Source organism: Leucoraja erinacea, chromosome 10, assembly GCF_028641065.1.
Source record: "Leucoraja erinacea ecotype New England chromosome 10, Leri_hhj_1, whole genome shotgun sequence".
NCBI classification, from domain to species: domain Eukaryota; kingdom Metazoa; phylum Chordata; class Chondrichthyes; order Rajiformes; family Rajidae; genus Leucoraja; species Leucoraja erinaceus.
Window position 1 is genome coordinate 41,005,704 of NC_073386.1, and position 21,723 is coordinate 41,027,426.

Consider the following 21,723-nt stretch of genomic DNA (forward strand, 5'->3'; position numbering starts at 1 on the left):
GTACAGTTTGGGGTCAAAACTGAGACCCTGCTTCAGACTGGTTAGGGATAAGGGAAACGAGAGATATAGACGGTGATGTGGAGAGATAAAGAACAATGAATGAAAAATATGCAAAAACGTAATGATGATAAAGGACACAGGCCATTGTAAGGTGTTTGTAGGGTGAAAATGAGAAGCACGGAAGGAGAACTGTTGCGAAAAGTGGCAGATCAACTGACGGTACCTGTAATCCGGGATGGGTCTGAACTGGGATGTCTGGAACTGGAGCTGGAATCCACGAGGTAGAAGATGGAGGCTTAGGCAAGCACCGAGAAAACACATGTGGCTGTGGTAGCGAGTCTGGGTTAAAACGTGGTCGTAGAGTCGGAGAGCAGAAGGAATCACAGAGGGGGGGCAGCAGCGAGAGAGGATGTTGCAGAACTCTCGTCGGAGAGAGGAGGAGAACATCTTCAAAGTAGATATACCTTGAGGAGATTTTGCAGGGGAGCAGACATGTGTAAGAAGGAACTGCAGATGCTGGTTTAAACCAAAGACATCGCCTCATTGTTGAAGTGGGAGGGGAAACATCATTGTTAGGGTTCATATGGAACCAAAGACACTGGCAGGATTAAGAAAAAGATTCCACTGAGGGAGTCAGAGCAGCCAGGGTCTAAATTACAAAGAGGGCCAGAAAGATAGCAACTTTACCTTAGCCGAGCCATGGACAAATTGGCATGGGATCAGGAAGATCAGAAAGCTCAAAGAATGACATAGGGATTGTGGGTTTCAATGTCTGGGCCATTAGCTTACGTACCAGGGAAAGAGGGAGTTGTTCTGATAGAAAAGGTTTCACTTGGATTGGGATGAGATTAGTATCCTAGTAAATTGAATAACCAGGGTTGTAAATTAGAGTTTTATTTATAAATAGTTTAGGATTAAATTATGTTAAGAAGTTGGATAAATTAATTTGTTTTGGATTGGGGTGGAGAGTTAAGTGTGTTTTAAACTGAATAGTTTGTTGTTAGTGACAAGGTTTCAGGTTCAGATGAGTGAAAATTGAGAAACAATAAGATAAGGACAAGATGGAAGTGTGCGGAAGCAATATTGAAATTGATAATCACTGATGCACAAGAAAGGGCAGACCATACAAATGTAACAGGAGAACTGCAAATAGAGCCAACATTGATAACATTACCAGATGAAAGCTTTGTTAGTTTGAATGCATGCAGTATTCAAAACATGATAGACTAATTCATGGCATGGTTAGAAATAAATTGGTCTGATAAACATTAAAGAGAGGGTTATAACTGATCACCAAACTCAGTAACCTGGGCATCGACCCCTCCCTCTGCAACTGGATACTGGACTTTCTAACCAACAGACCCCAGTCTGTTAGGTTAGACAAGCACACCTCTTCAACCCTCACCCTGAACATCGGCGTTCCACAGGGCTGTGTGCTGAGCCCCCTCCTCTACTCCCTCTTCACCTACGACTGCACACCTGTACATGGTACTAACACCATCATCAAGTATGCAGATGATACAACGGTGATTGGCCTCATCAGCAACAACGATGAGTCGGCCTATAGGGAGGAGGTCCAGCTCCTAGCAGCATGGTGCGCTGACAACAACCTGGCCCTTAACTCCAAGAAGACCAAGGAGCTCATTGTAGACTTCAGGAAGTCTAGGGGCGGCACGCACACCCCCATCCACATCAACGGGACGGAGGTGGAATGTGTTTCCAGCTTCAGGTTCCTGGGGGTCAACATCTCTGATGACCTCTCTTGGACCCACAATATCTCAACTCTGGTCAAGAAGGCTCACCAGCGTCTCTTCTTCCTGAGGAGACTGAAGAAGGTCCATCTGTCTCCTCAGATTCTGGTGAACTTCTATCTCTGCACCATCGAGAGCATCCTTACCAACTGTATCACAGTATGGTATGGCAACTGCTCTGTCTCCGACCGGAAAGCACTGCAGAGGGTGGTGAAAATTGCCCAACGCATCACCGGTTCCTCGCTCCCCTCCATTGAGTCTGTCCAAAGCAAGCGTTGTCTGCGAAGGGCGCTCAGCATCGCCAAGGACTGCTCTCACCCAACCATGGACTGTTTACCCTCCTACCATCCAGGAGGCGTTACAGGTCACTCCGCTGCCGGACCAACAGGTCCAGGAACAGCTTCTTCCCTGCGGCTGTCACACTACCCAACAATGTACCTCGGTGACTGCCAATCACCCCCCCCCGGACACACCTCCCACAGGAAAAACACTATGACTGTATGCATGTAAATAGATTTATTTATTGAAATCATATTCTATGTCGCTCTTCCAGGGAGATGCTAACTGCATTTTGTTGTCTCTGTACTGTACACTGACAATGACAATTAAAGATGAATCTGAATCTGAATCGGATAAGGTGATCAGGATTAGGAACTAAACTTTGCTGGGTATTTGACATTCCAAAAAGATAGTTAGAAAGAAAAAGGATATTGGATGTTTCTGTTAATAAAAGATGACACCAGTACTGTAGTGAGAAATGATCTTGGCTTAGAAGATCGAGATGTAAAATCAGTTAGGGTGAAGATAAGAAATAGCAAGGGAACTGTTAGGCATAATTTATAGGTCCTTAAATTGAGCTACATTTTGGATCAATCCCGAATAATTAAGAGCTTTCAAGAAAAAGTACTGGAATAATTATGTAATTGTTTCTACATCTTATCATATAGATTGGACAAATCAAATTGGAAAAGGCAGGAATGAGTACAAAGCATATGACCGTTTCCTAAAGTAGTACATTGTGGAGCCAATAATGAAGAGGTTATTTTAGATCTGCTCATGTGATCTGGACAAGATTAACATGTATAAGTAAAGGATATAGTACAGGATTTTGATCAAAACACGATAGAAGTCAATACTCAAATTAAGAGTAAGAAAGTTAGGGCTGAGAAAGGTGTCTTGAAATTATCTAAAGATAATTACTATAAATTCCTGATCAGCTGGATAAGTGGGCTGAAGAATAGCGAATGAAGTTTAATTTGGATAAATCTAAGGTTGCATTTTGGAAATTCAAAGCAGGGCAGGTCCTTCACAGTGAAGAGTAGAGCGCTGGTATAGCCCATAGAGCAGAGAGATCTCAGTGTACAACTAAATAGTTCCCTGAAAGTGGCGTCACAGAGAGAGAAAAAAGGCTTTTGGCACTTTGACTTGTATCAGGGAACTGAGTAGAGAACATACACAAAGGCTGGAGAAACAGCAGGTCAGGTAGCATCTCTGGAGAAAAGAAATATATCACATTATGGATCGAGACCCTTCTTCAGACTAAGAGTCAGGGGAAAGGAGAACAAGAGATATAGATCATAATTTGGAGAAATTAATGGGACATGCAAAAAGCATGGATAATCAAGGAAATGGAGGCACATAATAGGCCTTTGTTGGGTGCGGGATAGGTGACAATGAGTTAATAGACAGAGGAACTCAACAGGACAACATTAAAACTAGTGCGATGACTAGGGTGGGGGAGAGAGGAGATGGAAGGGTTACTCGAAGCTGCACAAGCGAAATATGAGATGCATTGAGTATAGAAGTTGGGATGCAATGTTAAAATTGTACAAGGAATTGGTAAGGCAAATTCTGGAATATGGTGTACAATTCTGGTCGCCAAATTATAGGACAGATGCCAACAAAATAAAGAGAGCACAGAGGAGATTTACTAGAATGTTGCCTGGGTTTCAGCACCTAAGTTACAGAGAAAGGTTGAACAAGATAGGTATTTATTTGGAGCGCAGAAGGTTAAGGGGGGACTTGATAGAAATCTTTAAAATTATGAGAGGGATAGACAGAGTTGACATGGATAAGCTTTTTCCATTGAGAGTAGGGAAGTTTCCAAACAAGAGGACATGATTTGAGAATTAAGGGACAAAGGTTTAGGGGTAACATGAGGGGGAACTCCTTTACTCAGAGAGTGGTAGCTGTGTGGAATGAGCTTCCAGTGGAAATGGTGAAGGCAGGTTTGTTTTTATCATTTAAAAATAAATTGGATGGGTATATGGATGGGAAAGGAATGGAGTGTTGTGGTCTGAGAGCAGGTAGATGGGACTAGGTGAGAGTAAGTGTTCGGCACGGACTAGAAGGGCCGAGATGGCCTGTTTCCGTGCTGTAATTGTTATATGGTTATATGGTTTAGCTTCACTCTGCCAATGGAGGAGGCCCAGGACAGAAAGCCCATTATGGGAATGGGAAGGGGAGGTAAAGTGTTTGACAACCGGAGGATCATGTAGGCCGAGGTAGACTGAGTGAAGATGGTCAGCGAAACGATTGCTGAGACTGTGCTTAGTCTCGCCGATATCTAGGAGTCAACACCAGGAACAGCAGTACAGTCAGAGGTAGGAGGAGGTGCAGATGTCCCTGAAAGGAATGTCGGTGTCCCAGGACAGAGTCGAGGGAGGTGGTATAGGGACAGGTATTGTATCTCCTGGCGGAAGGTATCTGGGTAGGGGTGGTTTCAGTGGTTCCAAGGAATGAGTTAAACTGAGAGTTGCGAAAGGAATGGTCTCTGCGGAAAGTAGAAAGGGGTGAGAGGGGGAAGATTTAATAAGACCCTAATCGGCAATTTTCTTTTCACAGTGCGTGGTCGGTATACAGAATGAACTGCCAGTGGAAATAGTTGAGGCAGGAACAGTAACATTATTTTAAAGACATTTGGACAGGTACAAGACAAGAAGGTTTGACAAGATATGGGTCACATGCAGGTCAATGAGACTGTCTTGGATGGGACATCTTGGTCGCATGAACGATTTGACCCAAAGGGCTTGTTCCCATGCTGCATAAATCTATGACTATAATTATATAGGTATAAAGGCAGAGATAATGTAGACCAGAAAATAGATGAAAAAATAAAACAGCAGATAAGCAGCAACAAACATTAAAAAACATATTTCATGACTCTCAGCAAAGATAAGGTGAAGGGAGAAAGATTTAAAAAGAACCTAAGGGGCAACTTTTTTTACACAAAGGATGGTAGGTGTATGGAACAAGCTGCTGGGGGCAGTAGTTGAGACAGGTACCATCACAATGTTTAACAAACATTTAGACAAGTACATGATTAGGATAGGTTTAGAGGGATATGGGCCAAGAGCAGCACGTGGGAGTAGTGTAGATGGGGAATGTTGGTCGGCGTGGGCAAGTTAGGCCGAAGGGCGTGTTTACACGCTGTATGACTATGACTATATATTCCATTGAGAAATAAAGGCTTCATGTGAAGGATGACTAACTTCATGTGAAGGAAGCTAGGATGGTATCAGATTGAAAGCAAAGATATACAATGTTACAAAGATTAGCAGTAGGCCAAAAGATTGAGAACATTTACGAACTCAACAAAGGATGACGGAAATAATTACAAAAACAGACAGTATATTTTCTACAATCATATAAAAATAGCAACTAACATACAAGTTGGTCACAATCAGAGAATCATAGCATTGTACAGCATAGAAACAGGCCCTTTGGCCCACCCTGTCTATACTGACTAACATGCCGGTCTAGACTAATCCCATTTACATGGGAGGAGACTGCATCAGAGTCTGGGAGCTCCTCCAGCTCGTACTGGGAAAGCAGAGCGCTATCAGGGAGTGCAAGGTTGTTTAGATCGGCGAGGTTGTTTAGACTCCTCGGAGCAGGGACTGGCTTCCCACGGGAATGGCAGGCGGCAGAAAAATGGTTGAGTTTGCCACAGGAAAGACAGGTCTTGCCCTGTGCGGGGCAAACGTTTGAGGGATGCGCTGTAAAATGACAGTTAGGGCAACGGCATGGGGGACGTTGAGGTGGCGACCTTCATGGGGAAAGCCGCGGGGTTTCGTCGTGTAGTCAGGCGACCGGCTGGACCGGTAAAGTTAATGTCCTGGGGAGCCGGGCGGGACACGGAACCAACGGCTGAGGACATGCGGGCAGCATACATTGCATCCCGTAGTGTCAGATCGGGTTTCACGAGGAGCTAGAGAGCGAGCTGGAGGTGGGGACACTACAATTATACTGGAGACAATGGGGAGTGGTTAGTAGTGGGGAGGTCACTATGGTTAAGGGAACATGCACTGATCTACACCTGCATCAATTCCATATCCCACTGTGCCTTGCCCATTCAACGTGCCTCTTGAATGTGATTACTGTTCTTGCCTCCAACGCCTCCTCACCTCCACCATCTCTTCTAGCGGTTTTTTCCAGATACCAAACAGTCTTTATATGAAAATAATTACCCTTCAAGTTCCCTTTAAAATCCCCCACTCACCTTAAACCTTTGCCCTGTAGTTTTAGACACCTGCTATTTTATAACACAGACTCTGGCTAACTACCCTATCTATGCCTCCACTCATTTTATATACCTCTATCATGTCACTTCTCAGCCTCAAACATGTAGCCTATCCAATCACTCCTGATAATGCAACCCGTCCAATCCAGCAACATCCTTGTGAATCTTTTCTGAATCCTCTCTATCTTAATCAGGTCCTTGCTATAGTTTAATAACCAGACTGTACACAATAGTCCAACTAAAACCTGACCAATGTTTTACACAAATGTGTCTGCAACTCTTACAATCAATGCCTTGGTCAATGAAGGTACGCATGCCATACCCCTTCTTCATCACTCTGACTACAGGTCTTCCCACTTCAGTGAACTATCTATTAGTACCCCAAGGTACCTCCTTTCAACATACTCCCCCTGGCCCTGTCATCCACTGTGTATGTTCTGTCCTAGTCTAACTTCCTTCTAAGAATAAGACACAAAAATTAATAATAGAGAAATACAGAGACGTTTAACAATTAGCTTGTATCTGTCTATATGACAGAAGATTCCTTAGGTTCTGGAATAGTCCCATCAGATGATGGAAATATACTACATGTTTCACCAAGTGGGACAAATTTCATGTTAAATAATCATCCTACAAGCTTACGAGTATCGAGTGGGGACAAAATATTGCATGGCTATAATGCCTCAAGACATTTGAAGCACTGTAGCCTTGAAGGGTGGCAGACTTTTAGAACACGTACTAGCAATTGGCTCTGAATGCTCATGGGGTCAATTAAATCTTTCAAGACTTAGAGTGGTAGATTGTTGATGGATAAGGATTTCAAGACTTATGTAGCAAAAGTAACGTAAATTTGGAATCAGCAGGCTTACAGAACTTAAAAACGCTTTCCTCTTTCTAAATATAACTCCAATCCAAAGAATTTGCCATCTGGCAGAGCAGAGAGTGACGCAGCCACGATTCACTGTAGAACTCAAGGACAGGTCAAAAGCAACATATGTCTCACCTCATACCACGATCAGACTGCTGTAGTGAAATCTCTGAATCCCAGTCACTGTCATTTTCATTTATCCCACAACCTAGGAAAACCATACATACATGTAAAAAAAAAAAAAATTGAGGCTTGGACTTTGATTATTTTAGTACCATTGGAAGACAAAACAATGTAGTTCTATAAATAGCAAGAGGGTGGATAAGATACTTCAAGGAAGACAATTTCACACAGAGAGTAATGGGAAGATTGGTAGGAACAGCAATTATTGAGATTTGAAGTTTCTTTAAGTGAAGAAATAAATCTATGCACAGAACTGCAGGCCTCGCGTCATCAATACTCTGTATAACGGAAGCAAAATTTTTTTCATTTCTCAACAATTTCCCCAGAAATAAACAATGACATTCTATTAACTTCCCAATTATTTGTTATCATGTTCTGCCACCGGTTTTATTCTAGTTAAATACTGTGCTGCATGCAAAACATGTGCTACTAGACTGTATTTATTGTAAGAAGTAGGCTAAGGCGAGTTACAATTTGACTAAATCAATATCCATAATAACTGGAATAATCATAAGATACACATGTCAGGCCACATCTATGGGAAGATTTCAAGCCAAAGACCCTTTGGCTTTGACCCAGGCAAAGAGAAAGCAAGTTTTATGTTGGGAAGGGGTGGATGGGGTAATGGGAATATCTCTGAATAGAAGTGGCAAATGGTGCTATGGGGGTAAGTTATGGATGATATAAATAGTTGATTAGTCCATGGGTCAGTTAGAGAGGGTGAAATCAAACAAATAAATATATAAATGTTGTGAAATGTTTAGCTACAGGAAATTTCCAGCAATTCAGACCAAGTTAGCAGACACAAAAATGGAGTTAATATTACACGTGCACAGAAAAACAGTAGAACTGGCTGTTCTGAAAAAAACAAAAAAAAGCAAGTTAACTGAATTTGTCGAATTTGATATTCACAAAATGCTGGAGTAACTCGGTGGGTCAGGCAGCATCTCTGAAGAAAATGGATGGGTAATGATTCGGGTCAGTTGTTGAATTTGATATTGAGTGCAGGCTACAACATGCCTAGATGGGAGGTGAGGTGCTCGGTATAATAGTTCAAGAGGGCACAAAGAGATCAGAGAAAGAGGAGGATGGAGAATTAAACTTAGTAGAGTTGTGAACACAGCCCAGGTACGTGACACAAACCAGCCTCCCCCCTCCACTGACTACACTTCATTCTGCCTCAGGAAAGCAGCCAACATAATCAAGGTCATTCCCTCTTCCTCTGCATCTGCCATTGAGAAGAAGGTACAACCACCTCAGCTTCACTATAGACTGTTTATCTCCATCCCCTATCAGGAATGTCTTTGGGCTCCTGCTGTCTTCTGGAACAAAGGCCCAATTAGTTCCCTCCAGTCCTGATTAAGGATCTCCACCTAATAAACTGACTATTCTTTTGCCACCACAGACACAGCTTGATCCCCCCGAGTTCCTGCAGCAGTTTGCTTTTAGCACCTTGAAGTAAAGGGTTCCCTTCACAGTGTCAGAAGTAGCACGGTGGCGCAACTGGTAGAGCTGTTGCATTACAGTGCCCAAGGCTGGGGTTTAATCCTGAACTTGGGTGCTGCCTGTGTGGAATTTGCACGTTAGCCAGAGATCGCACAGTTTCCTCTGGGTGCTCCTGTTTCCTTCCACAACCCTAAGATATGTGGATGTGTAGATTGATTGGTGTCTAGAAATTGGCCCCAATATATAGGGAATGGGTGCGAAAGCGGAATAACATTGAACTAGTGTGAACAGATGATCAATGGACGGCGTGGACTCGGTGGGCTGAACGGCTTGTTTCCATGTTGTATCTTTCAATCGAGTAGGGAATTCTACAACACAGTGTAATACAAAAGAATCTATGAAAAAGTTTACCTTGCTTGATATATTTGTTCCTATGGAACCTATCGGCCAGAGGGGTAGATGAAAATTGGTAGCTGGATGGTGCTAGGCTCTCTTGAGGTAGGTTTTCAATACCAGTTCCAGGTCGACGCTTGGGATGCAAAGATGTTAGCATTCGTTTCAGATTGGTACGATTATATTCTACTCTTTCTGTCAGAGACAACAAGCTGGCATTACTGCTGACACTCTCCCAACTGTCCGTTCTCCAAAGGCCCCCCAGATGACCAAGCTTGTGTGTATTTTCCACAGTCCGCTCTCCTCTCCTGAGTACAGAACCGCCTAAACCATCGACTTTTGAAAAGTTCTCCAATACGCTCTTTTGTTCAGAGTTATATCTGCAGTGAACGTTGGAAATCTCTGATTCGTTAATATTCCAAGTTTCCTCTGGGAGAATCTCATCCTCAAATTTCTCTGCACTAACAACTGATTTTATATTTTCCATTCCAAGTACTTTCCAGAATCCTTTTGGAGGACTCCAGCTCTTTGTATTGCATTTTTTAGAAGGATTCTCCCCATTTAGCAAAGGAGAATGTTCCAAGTTGACTGTTTCTGTTACCCTTCTTGATATATCCTGTTTGATGCATTTACTTAAGGATTCCCTGCCCTCATTGTACTCGCCCTCCTCAAGGCTAAGAATGCTGTCTGTTAAGTAAGTGTGCTTACATAATCCAGGGCCCACTTCTTCTTCATGTTGTTTGTCCCCATGGCCATCTCCTGAAAGAATGTAGATTCTTGGTTTGCTCTGCTCTGGGCAGTTTCTATTCTTTGGCAGTTGGCATGCATCTTTTTCTGATGGCCTATTACCTTTCAGGACCCGTAGCTTGTTCTGGGGGACAGTGGGATTTGGATTTGGTATCCACTGACAGATTCTGGGGTACTTTTTGGATAGTGCAGAATATGCATTTCTGTTTGATATGCTAGCTGAATTTGTCACATCCTTTTCTTTGTAGGGAACAGCACCAACGTTACAATGATGGCTATGTGAAAGCTGCCCATCACCACTTCCTGCCATGTTGACATTGCACAGTCACTTCCCATCAAATGTGCCTGAAAAAGATGAGGAAACATGTTAGAGATGTAAGTGAAATTCTATAATTGTTTAAACATTTCATTCAGTATCCAGAACAGTGAACCTGCACTTAAATGTGTTAAACATAACTAATCCAATCAAATCATTATTTCAGCTCCTATGGACAGGCAGTCAAAGCAGGTCACGGAAATAGAAAGATTAACCGAGAACTTACCGTTTGAAGTTTGATCTTTATTTTATGAGAAGTTGAAATGAGGGATTACGTGAAGAGCCCGCCAGCCCGCATGCGCATCAATCCTCAGAGCAACTGTATGAAACCACAGACTAGTTGCAGAACTTAAACTATAGAAAGATTAACGACCTTAGACATGCCGGATGATCATTATGAGAATCAGGGTAGGGAGTGGAGGGCACGTAATCCCTCACTTCAACCTCATAAAATAAAGATCAAACTTCAAACGGTATGTTCTCGTTTAATCTTTCGATTTTATATCAAAGTCGCATGAACATATGCTTATGCCTGTGAACAACCATAGGTGGTTCCTTTAATAATCCCTTTAATAAATGGAAACCATGGTTGCGTAGGCCAATTAGGAGCTATTAAAATACCTGATGCATTGTCTTGCATTATCTTCTGCATCTTCCAATAAGGCAGAATGAAGGGAAGGCATAGAATAACATTCCCCGCCAGTCTATAGAAAATGCATCTATCGCTTATACCCCAGGGTCTGGTTGCCAGGCTATATATCGTGGCAATTGATTATTAAGCCTGGAAGCGAACAAATCAATGCCTGGTGTTCAATAACGAGCTATTATGTTGTTGAATACTACCTGATTCCACATCCATTCGGTTCGATCATTGAACCTCCGCGATCTAGCATCTACTACCATATTAAATCTGCCCGGCAAATGAGCAGCTGAAATCCAAATGCTCCTATCGAGGCACCAAGCCCAAATAACCTTTGCCAAAGCATCACAGGATAGCGATCTATATCCACCCATGTGATTTACATATGCCACCGCTGTTGAGTTATCCAATTGTAGTCTAATATGCACACTATATACCTTTCCACAATATGCTTTCAAGGCATGAAATGCTGCCAACATTTATAAATAATTGATGCCATATTTTTGACCAAGGCATAACTCCTTGTTTCATCCACCACCATAACTAGAGATAGTGTTAGTTGCACCCCATCCTTGTTCACTAGCATCATTCTACAGTGTTGTTGTGGGTTTACTAAGTAGAAAGCCGCCTGAACAACGATGAATATTCGCAATCCGCCATTGTAATTCAGCTTTAGACTGCCAACAACTGGATAGGTCTGTCAAAATTACCTTTGTGGAGTCTTAGTGCCTGATCATTTTCACACTCCAGATTTCGATAATGCATAGGCCCAAGTGCATCAACATTTTTTGTTGATGACAAACTTTATCTGGTCATTAGGTGAAGCTGATGGCAAGACTCTCTATTGACATGATGATCTGCACAGGTCATAGCGTTTTCACATTCAAACTTAACAATTTTGCAAATAATCTGATTTCAATCAGAGGCCATTAAATAAATGTTGCAGTAAAATCATGTTCTTATATTTCTGATGTGGTTCTTCTTGGAGATGGTAATATCCCGGAGTTGGTTGGACCAGCTAAATGTTAATTGACAATTTTCCAGTATTTGCTGCTGAGGCTCTGACATGAAGAGATCACAGGTGAAGAGCAGCTTTTGTACCAGTGATGTACCAGTGTTGTACCAGTTATAGGTACGGTAGTTTCAGAGGTTATGTTCATCTAACAATCAGGAGTACAAATCCCACCGCATCTGCACATTTGAATATAGTATTAGGTAGTGACTGTGAAGTTGTAAGACTGTCATAAAACCCCAATTGAATAACTGATTTCTGCAGTGGGTCTGGCTTCAAAATTTACCACAGGCATTGACTCTTAACTATCGCCTGAAGTTGCTTAGGCAGAAGATCTACCGCCCATCTTCTTAGGGCATCAAGATAATAAATGTCAAAAACAGTGGTGAAAACCAGTCTCAAGAATTAATACAATTCAAATTCAAAATCAATTCCTCAAAATTGATCCCTGTTAAATACATGCCAAAGGATTGTTGTACAGCATGCTAATAACCATTTAAGTCATGCTCCTGCCACTGCAAATTTCAATTGCATGTAATGACCAAACCATGGTTCTCTTCATACATTGAAGAACTAAGAAAGGTATAGGGTTGGTAGGGGCATAGGGGAGCAGTGGGAAAAGCTCAGATAAAATAAGTTCTGGGCCCTAATCCAAGCCAATGATCTGGAGTGGCAGGAACAGGGTGTATGCCTGGAGATCAAAGCTTTGACGAGGGAATTCAGGAGATCAGGACACTGGTGTGGAGATCTGGAAATCAGGAAGCCATATAGAAGGTTGGAGATGTGTCGTCTTTGGGAGGCTGCGGGTATGGGTACCTTGGTGGGCTGAAACATGCACAGGGAAGCTCCCAATACATAGTTTTGCTGCCTCGATGGACTTTTTTGTACCAGGAATGTCAAACAATGGAACCCAAGAGACACGGAGTGCTGGAGGAACTAGAACTGAAGAAAGCTGTTGACCCAAAACATCATCTGTTCATACCCTCCAGGCTGCCTGACCAGCTGAGTTCCTCCAGCACTTTGTATTTTGCTCAAAATTCCAACATCTGCAGTTCCTTGTGGCTCCTGGACATAGTATTGGCATTAAGACAAGTCAAAACCCAAGGTGTCCAATTAAACTTCTAGAATGGTTAGATTTGGCAAGAAATGATGTATTGCTTTCCACACTGGAAATAACAGTTGTTTAATATCGTACTGCCAAAATGTAAAATTTTGTATCTAAAAGTTGGGTGAAGTATACATAATACAGATTAATGGGGATTTGGTTCTTGATTATCTGCTGCTGATATTTAGTCATCTTATATGGTGCCAAATACGTGATTTCCTGTCATCTGGAGCCAGGTAGCCTGATGACTGCTTTGCAAGAAAACAAAATAAAGCTGACTGATTCAGTGGCTAGGATGCATAATTTAAGTAATCCAGAATTTCTGTTAATTTTTTACAAAGAAAATTGCAATCCAACATATAATATAATATAATCATTTCCTGCACAAAGGACTGAAGAAATTTTGATAATGGTGATACGTGCTCTGTCTTCACCACAACGTTTGTGTACTTTCATTAACATGGCCTTTCCACTCCCATGTAGAAATGCTGGTCATGCATTTCCTGAAATGATGCCAGTTATGAATAGGCAGTAAACTGTATCCAAATTTAGGTTTCAGAGGAGTCGAAGTTAAATCACATTTTAAATTTATCCTGACCACCTTGTATATTTAAAAAGATCTTTGTGTTATCAGAATATGTTATACAGGAACTTTTTGTCAGAATATGGTCTCCATTCATTGATTATTTGAAGGGGTAGAATGGTTCAGCACGGGAACCTAACTGAAGTTTGAACTCAGTATTAGATGAAAAGTTATACTTTATAATTTACGAACCTATCTCCAATGATGTATTATTAGTAAATTATTCCATTCTTCCTTATCATGCTTTTTGTTTTGGGTTTTTTTTCTCTTTCTCTCTTGCTATATAAAAAAAAAAATAGAAGCAGAGTCAATACACAACTGATAATGTTATTGATGTACGACTGATATACATGAAATGTTTTTATTATGATATGTGCTTGCTTCTAATAAAATAATATATTAAAAAAAGAATATGTTATATAAATCTTTGCATTAACTTTTAATAAACGCAGATGATATCTATCTATCTATCTATCTATCTATCTATCTATCTATCTATCTATCTATCTATCTATCTATCTATCTATCTATCTTCGATCCATCTACATGCATCCAGATATTACTAAAACTTACATCTTGTTTGTACCTAGATATATTTGTATCTATATATATTTGTATATTTGCGCAAGAACGGTACATCTTCTTTCATGACTATTTTAGGCCCATCTTACTCTCCATTGTCCTGGAATGTGCAGTATCAATTTTCGTTCAGATTTATGTTATTAAATATTAAACGCAAAGTTATTAACTTTAACTTAATTTCCGCCGTTAGTGCGGGCTCATCAGCCGCGCATGCACGTTGGGGGAACGGGACCCAACAGGTCCCCACTTGTTCTAGTAATATTCTAATATGCTTAGTCCTGAATGAGTGTAAATATGTTTCAAGCTTAAACTGGATTTGGTGTTAGTATATGATGTCTGTTACACCAACCTGACATCATATATAACATATAGGCCAAACATTGATATTAAGCCTCTCATTTAATTATTTAATGGCCTAGCATCTCTTTTACGGCTTCAGTGGAATTCTCCAGGAGATAGCCTGACCCAAAGTCAGATCAGAAAAATATCACAATGCAAAATCTTCCCGCCAAACTTTTTTGTTGGTATCCAAAAATTTCAAATTGGAAAAAAAAAATTCCCCTTTCTGCCTGAACAAACTCCAAACTGCCAAATACCCTCACCTCAAACCTTGTGACTCTGGTCCCTTTGCTTCTCTGCCTGCTGCTCACTTTCTCCGCTCTACATGCCCTGCCTTCCTTCATTTGTCAGTACTTGATCCAGGGTTTGGCAATTCAGGCGCTCACTCTGATGTTTCTTAAATGTTGTGAAAGTACCTACCTCCACTACCATCTAAAGTAGCGTATTGCAGTCTCAAACAGTGCGTGTGGCACCAGGTGCTGAAAATGTTCTTATGGTTGGTAACATCTGTTTGCCAGCAAATTAGTTATTACTTACATCAACTCACAAGCTGCAGACGTGGGTCTCATAAATGTCGTTCCAAACATTTAAGTTTCTGTTTCCATTTTATGTCTGTGAAACACACCCCCATCTTCAGTTCACAGAGATGGTCATCTTTCTGTGGATCACTAACTTTTGCCAAGAACTACTGTTCAAAACTTTTCTTCCAGTTACTGCAGTCATTCTGTGAATGCGTGTATGCATGAGCTACTATTTGATAAAGTGGCTGTTCAAGCTGCATACCAGTGCACCCAACCAATACCCAAAGGGAGAAAACTAGTGACTATAAAAGGCAAAACTGTGTGTAAATCTAACTGGTCTCCATGACGACAGGCAAACTGTCAAGACCAGATGATTGCAGACAGACTATCCTAAGCTGCCAGTTAATATCCAGGAACTTGTAAGGTTCAGTTTAAGGAGTGGTGCTGTTGTAATTCTACACCTGACGACTGAGCTTGTTACTGGGGAAGAACCTTAAAAAAAACTTTATATCGTCCTATGGATCAGTTATTTCTTAACCTACAAGCACATGGGTTTTGCAAGTTCATGTTTTGAAAGAAATCAGTTTCTTCTCAAGTTTTTCCTTTCTTGTTAAAGTATGTTCAATCTGAAAAGGGCAAGAAACCCCCGTAGGCAAAAATCTTAAGAAAAAACAGTATAATTACTAAAATAATGTATTTTTAACTTATCAATTTCTTTCCTACTGCTTTTCAATTATACAAAAAATGGATTCAGATCATAAAGCTGTTTGATCTGATAGGATGGTTGTGTCACATGATGAAAAATCCATGGTGACTAACGAGATGGTAACCATAGCAGTTAATAGCTTGCAAGTCCATTTTTTAATGTTACCAAAGAAAAATACAGAAACCTGATATTCTGTCAAAATTGTGGAGATATTCAACAAGACAAGCAGATTGTCGAGAGAGTAGAGCAGTGTTAATGTTTCAGGTGGATGAATTCGGAATAGTTATAGATATATAATTTTTATGTTGCAGAGAAAGGAGGTGTGGGTACAAGAGAAAAAAAAAAGGAAAATGTTGGCACAGTGGAGAAATAATTCCCAGAACCAGCAGTGCACCTGTCCGTAACTCTAGGAAGGAAGGGGTTGCAGCATTATTACGCTTGATTTCTCCAAGCAGGATCTCAGAGCCTGTCACTCCATACTTTCCTGAATATGCCAGTTTGTTAGATAGTATGTAGTCACAGCCAGGATACAAGTCAGGATACAAGTGTGGCAACTCCTAGAAGGATGAGATCACACAACAATTCTCAAGAATTCTGAAGACAGTTGCAAAAGGGCAGTCTGCATGAGAAAGATGCTGTATTTGTCTAAGGAGAAACTTTGTGCTTAGTCAGCTTATCAGAGAGGAACTGAAGGCCATGGGGGAGCCCTTCTCTAAAATATATAGGTCCAGAGAAACATTAAGCCAATGTGATCATCTGGGAAGTGCTGAGTATTTCAGATCTGTCAGGCATAGTCCAGAGTATGGTGCAGTGGCTGATGACAGCTTTCAGCCTCCAGAGCAGCACAGGTGGAGGCTATTCGAAGTATGCATGCAGCGGTGAAACTCAGTCCGATGGCAATATTTTATACCAGCCTGCTGCCACCATGACATTAAATTCAACTCATTACATGTGCTTTGAGGTAATCAAAGTAGTGATGCAATGTTGTCTCCGTGAAATTACAGGTCAACTGCTGCCTCTGTGAAGAAAAAACCCTTCTCAAGCCTACAGTACTTGTACTTTCCCACAAATGGTGCTTGCACACCATCCTTTCCTTTGCCAGCTGGTTCAGATTCCTGCCGCTCATGCAGATGTGGCACCGTCCCTGCTAAGACAGTCTAAGACGACTGCTCACATGAGTCCTGCAGTCCGTCTGCAGCCTCCTTCATCGCAAGGACCAGACTTCCAGCATGATTGCTGCACAACAAAGCCCACAGCAGAAACTGGTTTAGCGAAGGCAGCACCAGGATGAAGAATCAATACATTCACTGCAGAATGTATATGCTTTGTTACCTGAAATGTCAATTGTTTAATTATATTAATCTATTTGTTCTTAAAAACTTCTTGCTTTCAGCTTTGACAGCTTATACTGCAGTGGTCCCAAAAGGTAATCATGTGCAGAATTCTTTACCCTTTATTTGACCTTGGCTTTGTTGATAATGTGAATTGCTGTGACAATGATTCTGATTTTGTTGATGTTCCCTTACACACTTAAGGGCCTGTCCCACTTAAGCAAATTTTTAGGAGACTACATGCGACTAGGCTGTCACCACATGGTCGCCGGGATGTCGCCTGTATGATCTCCTCAGTCGCCCAAAGAGTCGTAGAGTCCTTCTGGTCACCGCAGAATTTTCGGCGACCGTTGTCTTGACGCCAATTGGGGTGGCCTGATGTAGGTGCTGTCGACAGGATGATGTGGGACATCATCAGAATGATGTAGGATGATGGCAGGATGATGTAGGTGGTTACCGGTGATGACATCAGTGAATTCCATTAAAGTTATATTATTTATAATTTAAATGTTAATGTTATTATAATATTTTTGTATGCACTGTTGTATGTCGTAGGGGCGTACAGTCGCCGTTTTTCCGGAGATCTGCAATGACTATGACAGTCGGGGCAGTCGCCTAAAAAATTGCCTATGTGGGACAGGCCCTTTAGAGTAACTCTTGAGTAGAAGGAAAAGTTATCAATTCCTTCTCTCCAGAGATGCTGCCTGTCCCGCGAGTTACTCCAGCATTTTGTGTCTAGCTATGAGAAGTTATATCAGCTGATATAAGCTATGCCTCAGTATAGATAAGCAGATGCCACATAGGCAAGAAATTCATTTATTGTAACACCTGAAATCCCCCCCTTATGGTATCTCATGTATTTACACATTTTCAAACTTGCTCAGGGTGGATGATTTTCACGTGATGGTTCCTGATCTTACATAAAGCTTTAACTTTCTGGAGCACAAGGGCACTCGGTACAGACATGGAGTATATGACAAACTGAAATGAAACAGCAAGTAGCTTGTTGGTGTGTTTAGAGATGCTGAAACGGATGATTGACCTTGGTTTTCTTCCCAGATCCCCATTGTGAGAAAAGCCAGACATTAACAAACTTAATGAGTACCACTGGCTGAGAGCTCTGGATACAGCAAAGACTTTGAGACAAGATAGCATCCTAGCTGTAGTTAAAAAAACTCCATAACAAGTCTCTAGATAAGCTGTTTTAATACAACTACAACACTAACATATACTTGAGCATTTGAAAAAGTGACAGGTGTGTCCAGTCTACATAAACAACACAAACCTAATCCACTAGTAACACCCAATCTGTTCATTCACTGTATTCATCAAAGTGATTGATAAGCTACCGTGCAGCACTTATTCACTGATAAATTACACACTGATGCTATGTTTGGGTTTCACCAAGACCACTCGGCTCTGAACCTCATCTCAGTTTTGGATGAAATATGGACCAAATTACAGAATTCCAGAGGTGAGGTGACATCAATTGACTTTGACACCAAGCAGCATTTGAGCAAACGTAGCAGTAAAGGTGCTGTCCCACAGCGGCGACCTCATCCGCGAGTTAAGAACAGTTTGCCCTCAACTCATACCCGCAGCATGGTTGACACGAGGTCCTAGGAGATCTTTGTAACTCTCCTTCAACATGCTGAAAAATGCCCGTGAGTAAAAAAAGGTTGCGTGGAAAAAAAAGATTTTTTTTTTTTTTTTTAGTTTTTTTTACTCGTAGGTTTAGCTGAGGTAGGTCGTAATAGGTCGGCATGTTATTCGTAGGTAATCGAGGGTAGTCAAAGATAATCGAAGGCAGTCTAAGGTAGTCGTAGATAGTCTTCAACATAGTCGAAGGGAGGTCGTCTTCACTCTCCACTATTCGGTGTCCAATTTTCCCGAAGCTAGTCTTCAACATAGTCGAAGGAGGTCTTGAACATGACACTTTTTCAAACTCTCCTCAACTCGCCAATTAGATCGCTGCAGTAGGACAGCCCCTTAAGGATCCCTGAGAAAACTGAAGTAAATGAGCATTAGGGGAAAAAAGACTAATGGTTGGAGTCACACCTTCCAAAAAGGTTTTTTTTGAGGTCAACCATCTCAGCTTCATCTGGGTGGTGTCCATGGATAAACTATCTATATATATATATATATATAGTATATATATATATATATATATATATATATATATATATGTGTGTGTGTGTGTGTGTGTGTGTGTGCGTGTGTATATATATATATGTGTATGTATATATATATATATATATGTGTGTGTGTGTATATATATATATATATATATATATATATATGTATATATATATATATATATATATATGTGTGTATATATATATATATATGTATATATATATATATATACATATATATATACATATATATATATATATATATATATATATATATATATATATATATATATATATTTATATATATATTATATAATATATATATATAATTTACCACATGCAAAATTCCCAATATGTCCACACCACAAAACAGGACAAATATAATGTAGCTGGTTCACCCAGCCACTCCATTTTCAATCACCAGCAAATTAACTTCTGACCAATGGAAATTTGGTCAGCAGTATGGTATCAAGATGACACAGTAAAAATTAAAATTAAAGGGCATCAAGAGAAAGTATATCATCAATGTTGCTGGATGTAAACCTAAAAATCACTACACAGCAGGATTGTGGAAGCATCTTCCTCAGGAGAACTAAAAGTTGAAGGATGCAGTTCAACTACCCCCTCAAGAGTTGTTTGGGATAGTTAATAAAAACTGGTAGTGCCCATAATCTGAAAAATGCATTTAAAAATAACCCTTCAGCATTTGCGGAGCCAGGTGCCTAGCATTAATAGGGAGCACCTTCTTATCATTCATGATAGTGAAAAATTATATTGCTCCACTACCTTGTGGCTTTTTAAAAATTAGATGCATTGTCAAATTTATGATTCACCATATCGGTAGAAGATTTTTGCAGAAAGCACAAAACTGTTTCTTGGTAGATTTGAGTGATAATATTCTCCTAAGAATGCTAAACTTGTTTTCATTTTGCAGATAATTAAGTGTTAGTGACATTTTCAGCACATGACGCAGATAGCCCCAGACAGATAGATCCTGGAGTGTTCCAATGGCACTTTTGTGCTCACAATTTCCAACCCAGATGAGGTCAAGGTGGGCCAAGAAGACACTTCTGAGGTGTAGTTGTCAAGTGAATTACTGGTCTAGAGATGCACCCTAATGTCACATCCAAAAATCACACCTCACCATTACCTCTGTGTGCCTGCAATCTAAGGAGCAGAATTTAATTTTGAGAATATCCTGCAGCTCTATACAAGCAATTCATGCCACAGGTTGAACATGTTCCATAATATGGATCCTGGAAGTGTGTGAGGAATCAAGAATGGAAGTGATAAGCCTTATCTTTTGACAGATGAAATTTGGCAGGCATCACAAATTGCTTGAGAATAAAGGTGCCATGCAAATCCACTGGAAACATGAAATTGACCCTGATTAAATTTAATTTCATGTTTACACAGTGGTTGCAAGTTTAGGGCCTGTAATTTACGTTGAACATAACATGGAGCACCACAGGATTGCTTGAATTATTTTTAGAAAAACACAATACCTACATAATGTGCCCCCCATACCACATGATGGACTCTGCCCAAAGGAGATGAAATGGTTTCTTCTTTGGTGGAGAATATCAGTAACATTCCAAATGTGTCGTGCTGCAAACTGTGCTTGAAAAACCTGAAGACTAAAAATTCTGGATGATAGTCATCCATTTCAGGATATTATTGTTGGAACTCTGCCTCCAGAAGATGACAGTTCTCTAATGCCACTAACTATGTAACTCAGCCTCGAGGTACAACGTGACCAAAGAATGAAATTCTTAGTTGCTGCAGTTCTATAGGCACATTCAATGTAACATCGCAGCAAATAAATATACTATATATTATCAACTGGTAAAATGACTCCTGTGTTTACCAAACTTCATTTTATATTCACATCACATATATTACTACATGCAGAAAGTAATTAATTGGCTGCAAGGCATTTTTTGAGACCCTGAAGTCATAAAAGGCACTGGCTCAAGGCAATTGTTTTTCCTTCTGTTTATACAATAATTATGTCAGGATCTCTTTTGGTACGATGCATCAGTCTTCCTTGGATTCAAGTTTCAGATCTCAAAAAATGTTTTAAGTAAAACGCACAATGTGGTTATTCAAAGTAGAAGTTACTTTCAAGAAAAAACATATCTTTGAAAGTTTCAGTGAATAAATTTTAACAGTCCAATGACATAACACATTCAAGTTTAGTTAACCCCAGCTGAAAGTACAGTTATATTGCTAAATTAGCAGCCAGCAAAGAACAACTCACCTAGCAATATTCAACAGATTCAACCTTCACCCATTCTTGACATAATGCTGCACATACTTAGATTTTCAATCTATTAGTAAATCTGAATTGTGCTCCCAGCGTGATTGAGAGAAAGGAGAAATATTTTGACCCTATTGGGCTGGTCCCTTTGGTTGTAAATTAAAGATCCACTCTCATATACCTGACCTTGGGGCTGTGGTCTGCTGAGCTTCTAGCCGCGGGCAGGGCGTGAACTTACCATACGGAGTCTGGGATCCCTTCCCGGGGATCGCCAGAGAAGAGC

The 21,723-nt window shown here is 40.7% G+C and overlaps 1 protein-coding gene across 2 annotated transcripts in view; it reads right to left on the bottom strand.

Moving 5' to 3' along the window:
• Positions 1-17,127, bottom strand: part of LOC129701066 (uncharacterized) — a 49,957-nt gene extending 32,830 nt beyond the window's left edge. The window contains exons 1-3 of one of the 2 annotated variants that reach the window (XM_055642016.1): positions 15,025-17,127; positions 9,182-10,255; positions 7,277-7,349 (exon numbers count right to left, since the gene is read on the bottom strand). In XM_055642016.1, the coding sequence (XP_055497991.1) occupies positions 7,277-7,349; positions 9,182-10,220 (1,112 nt within the window). In that variant the 5' untranslated portion in view covers positions 10,221-10,255; positions 15,025-17,127. Of the gene's footprint in view, positions 1-7,276; positions 7,350-9,181 lie in introns of both variants that reach the window. The other variant, XM_055642015.1, reaches the window with a different exon arrangement.
• Between the last annotated feature and the right edge of the window lie 4,596 nt (positions 17,128-21,723).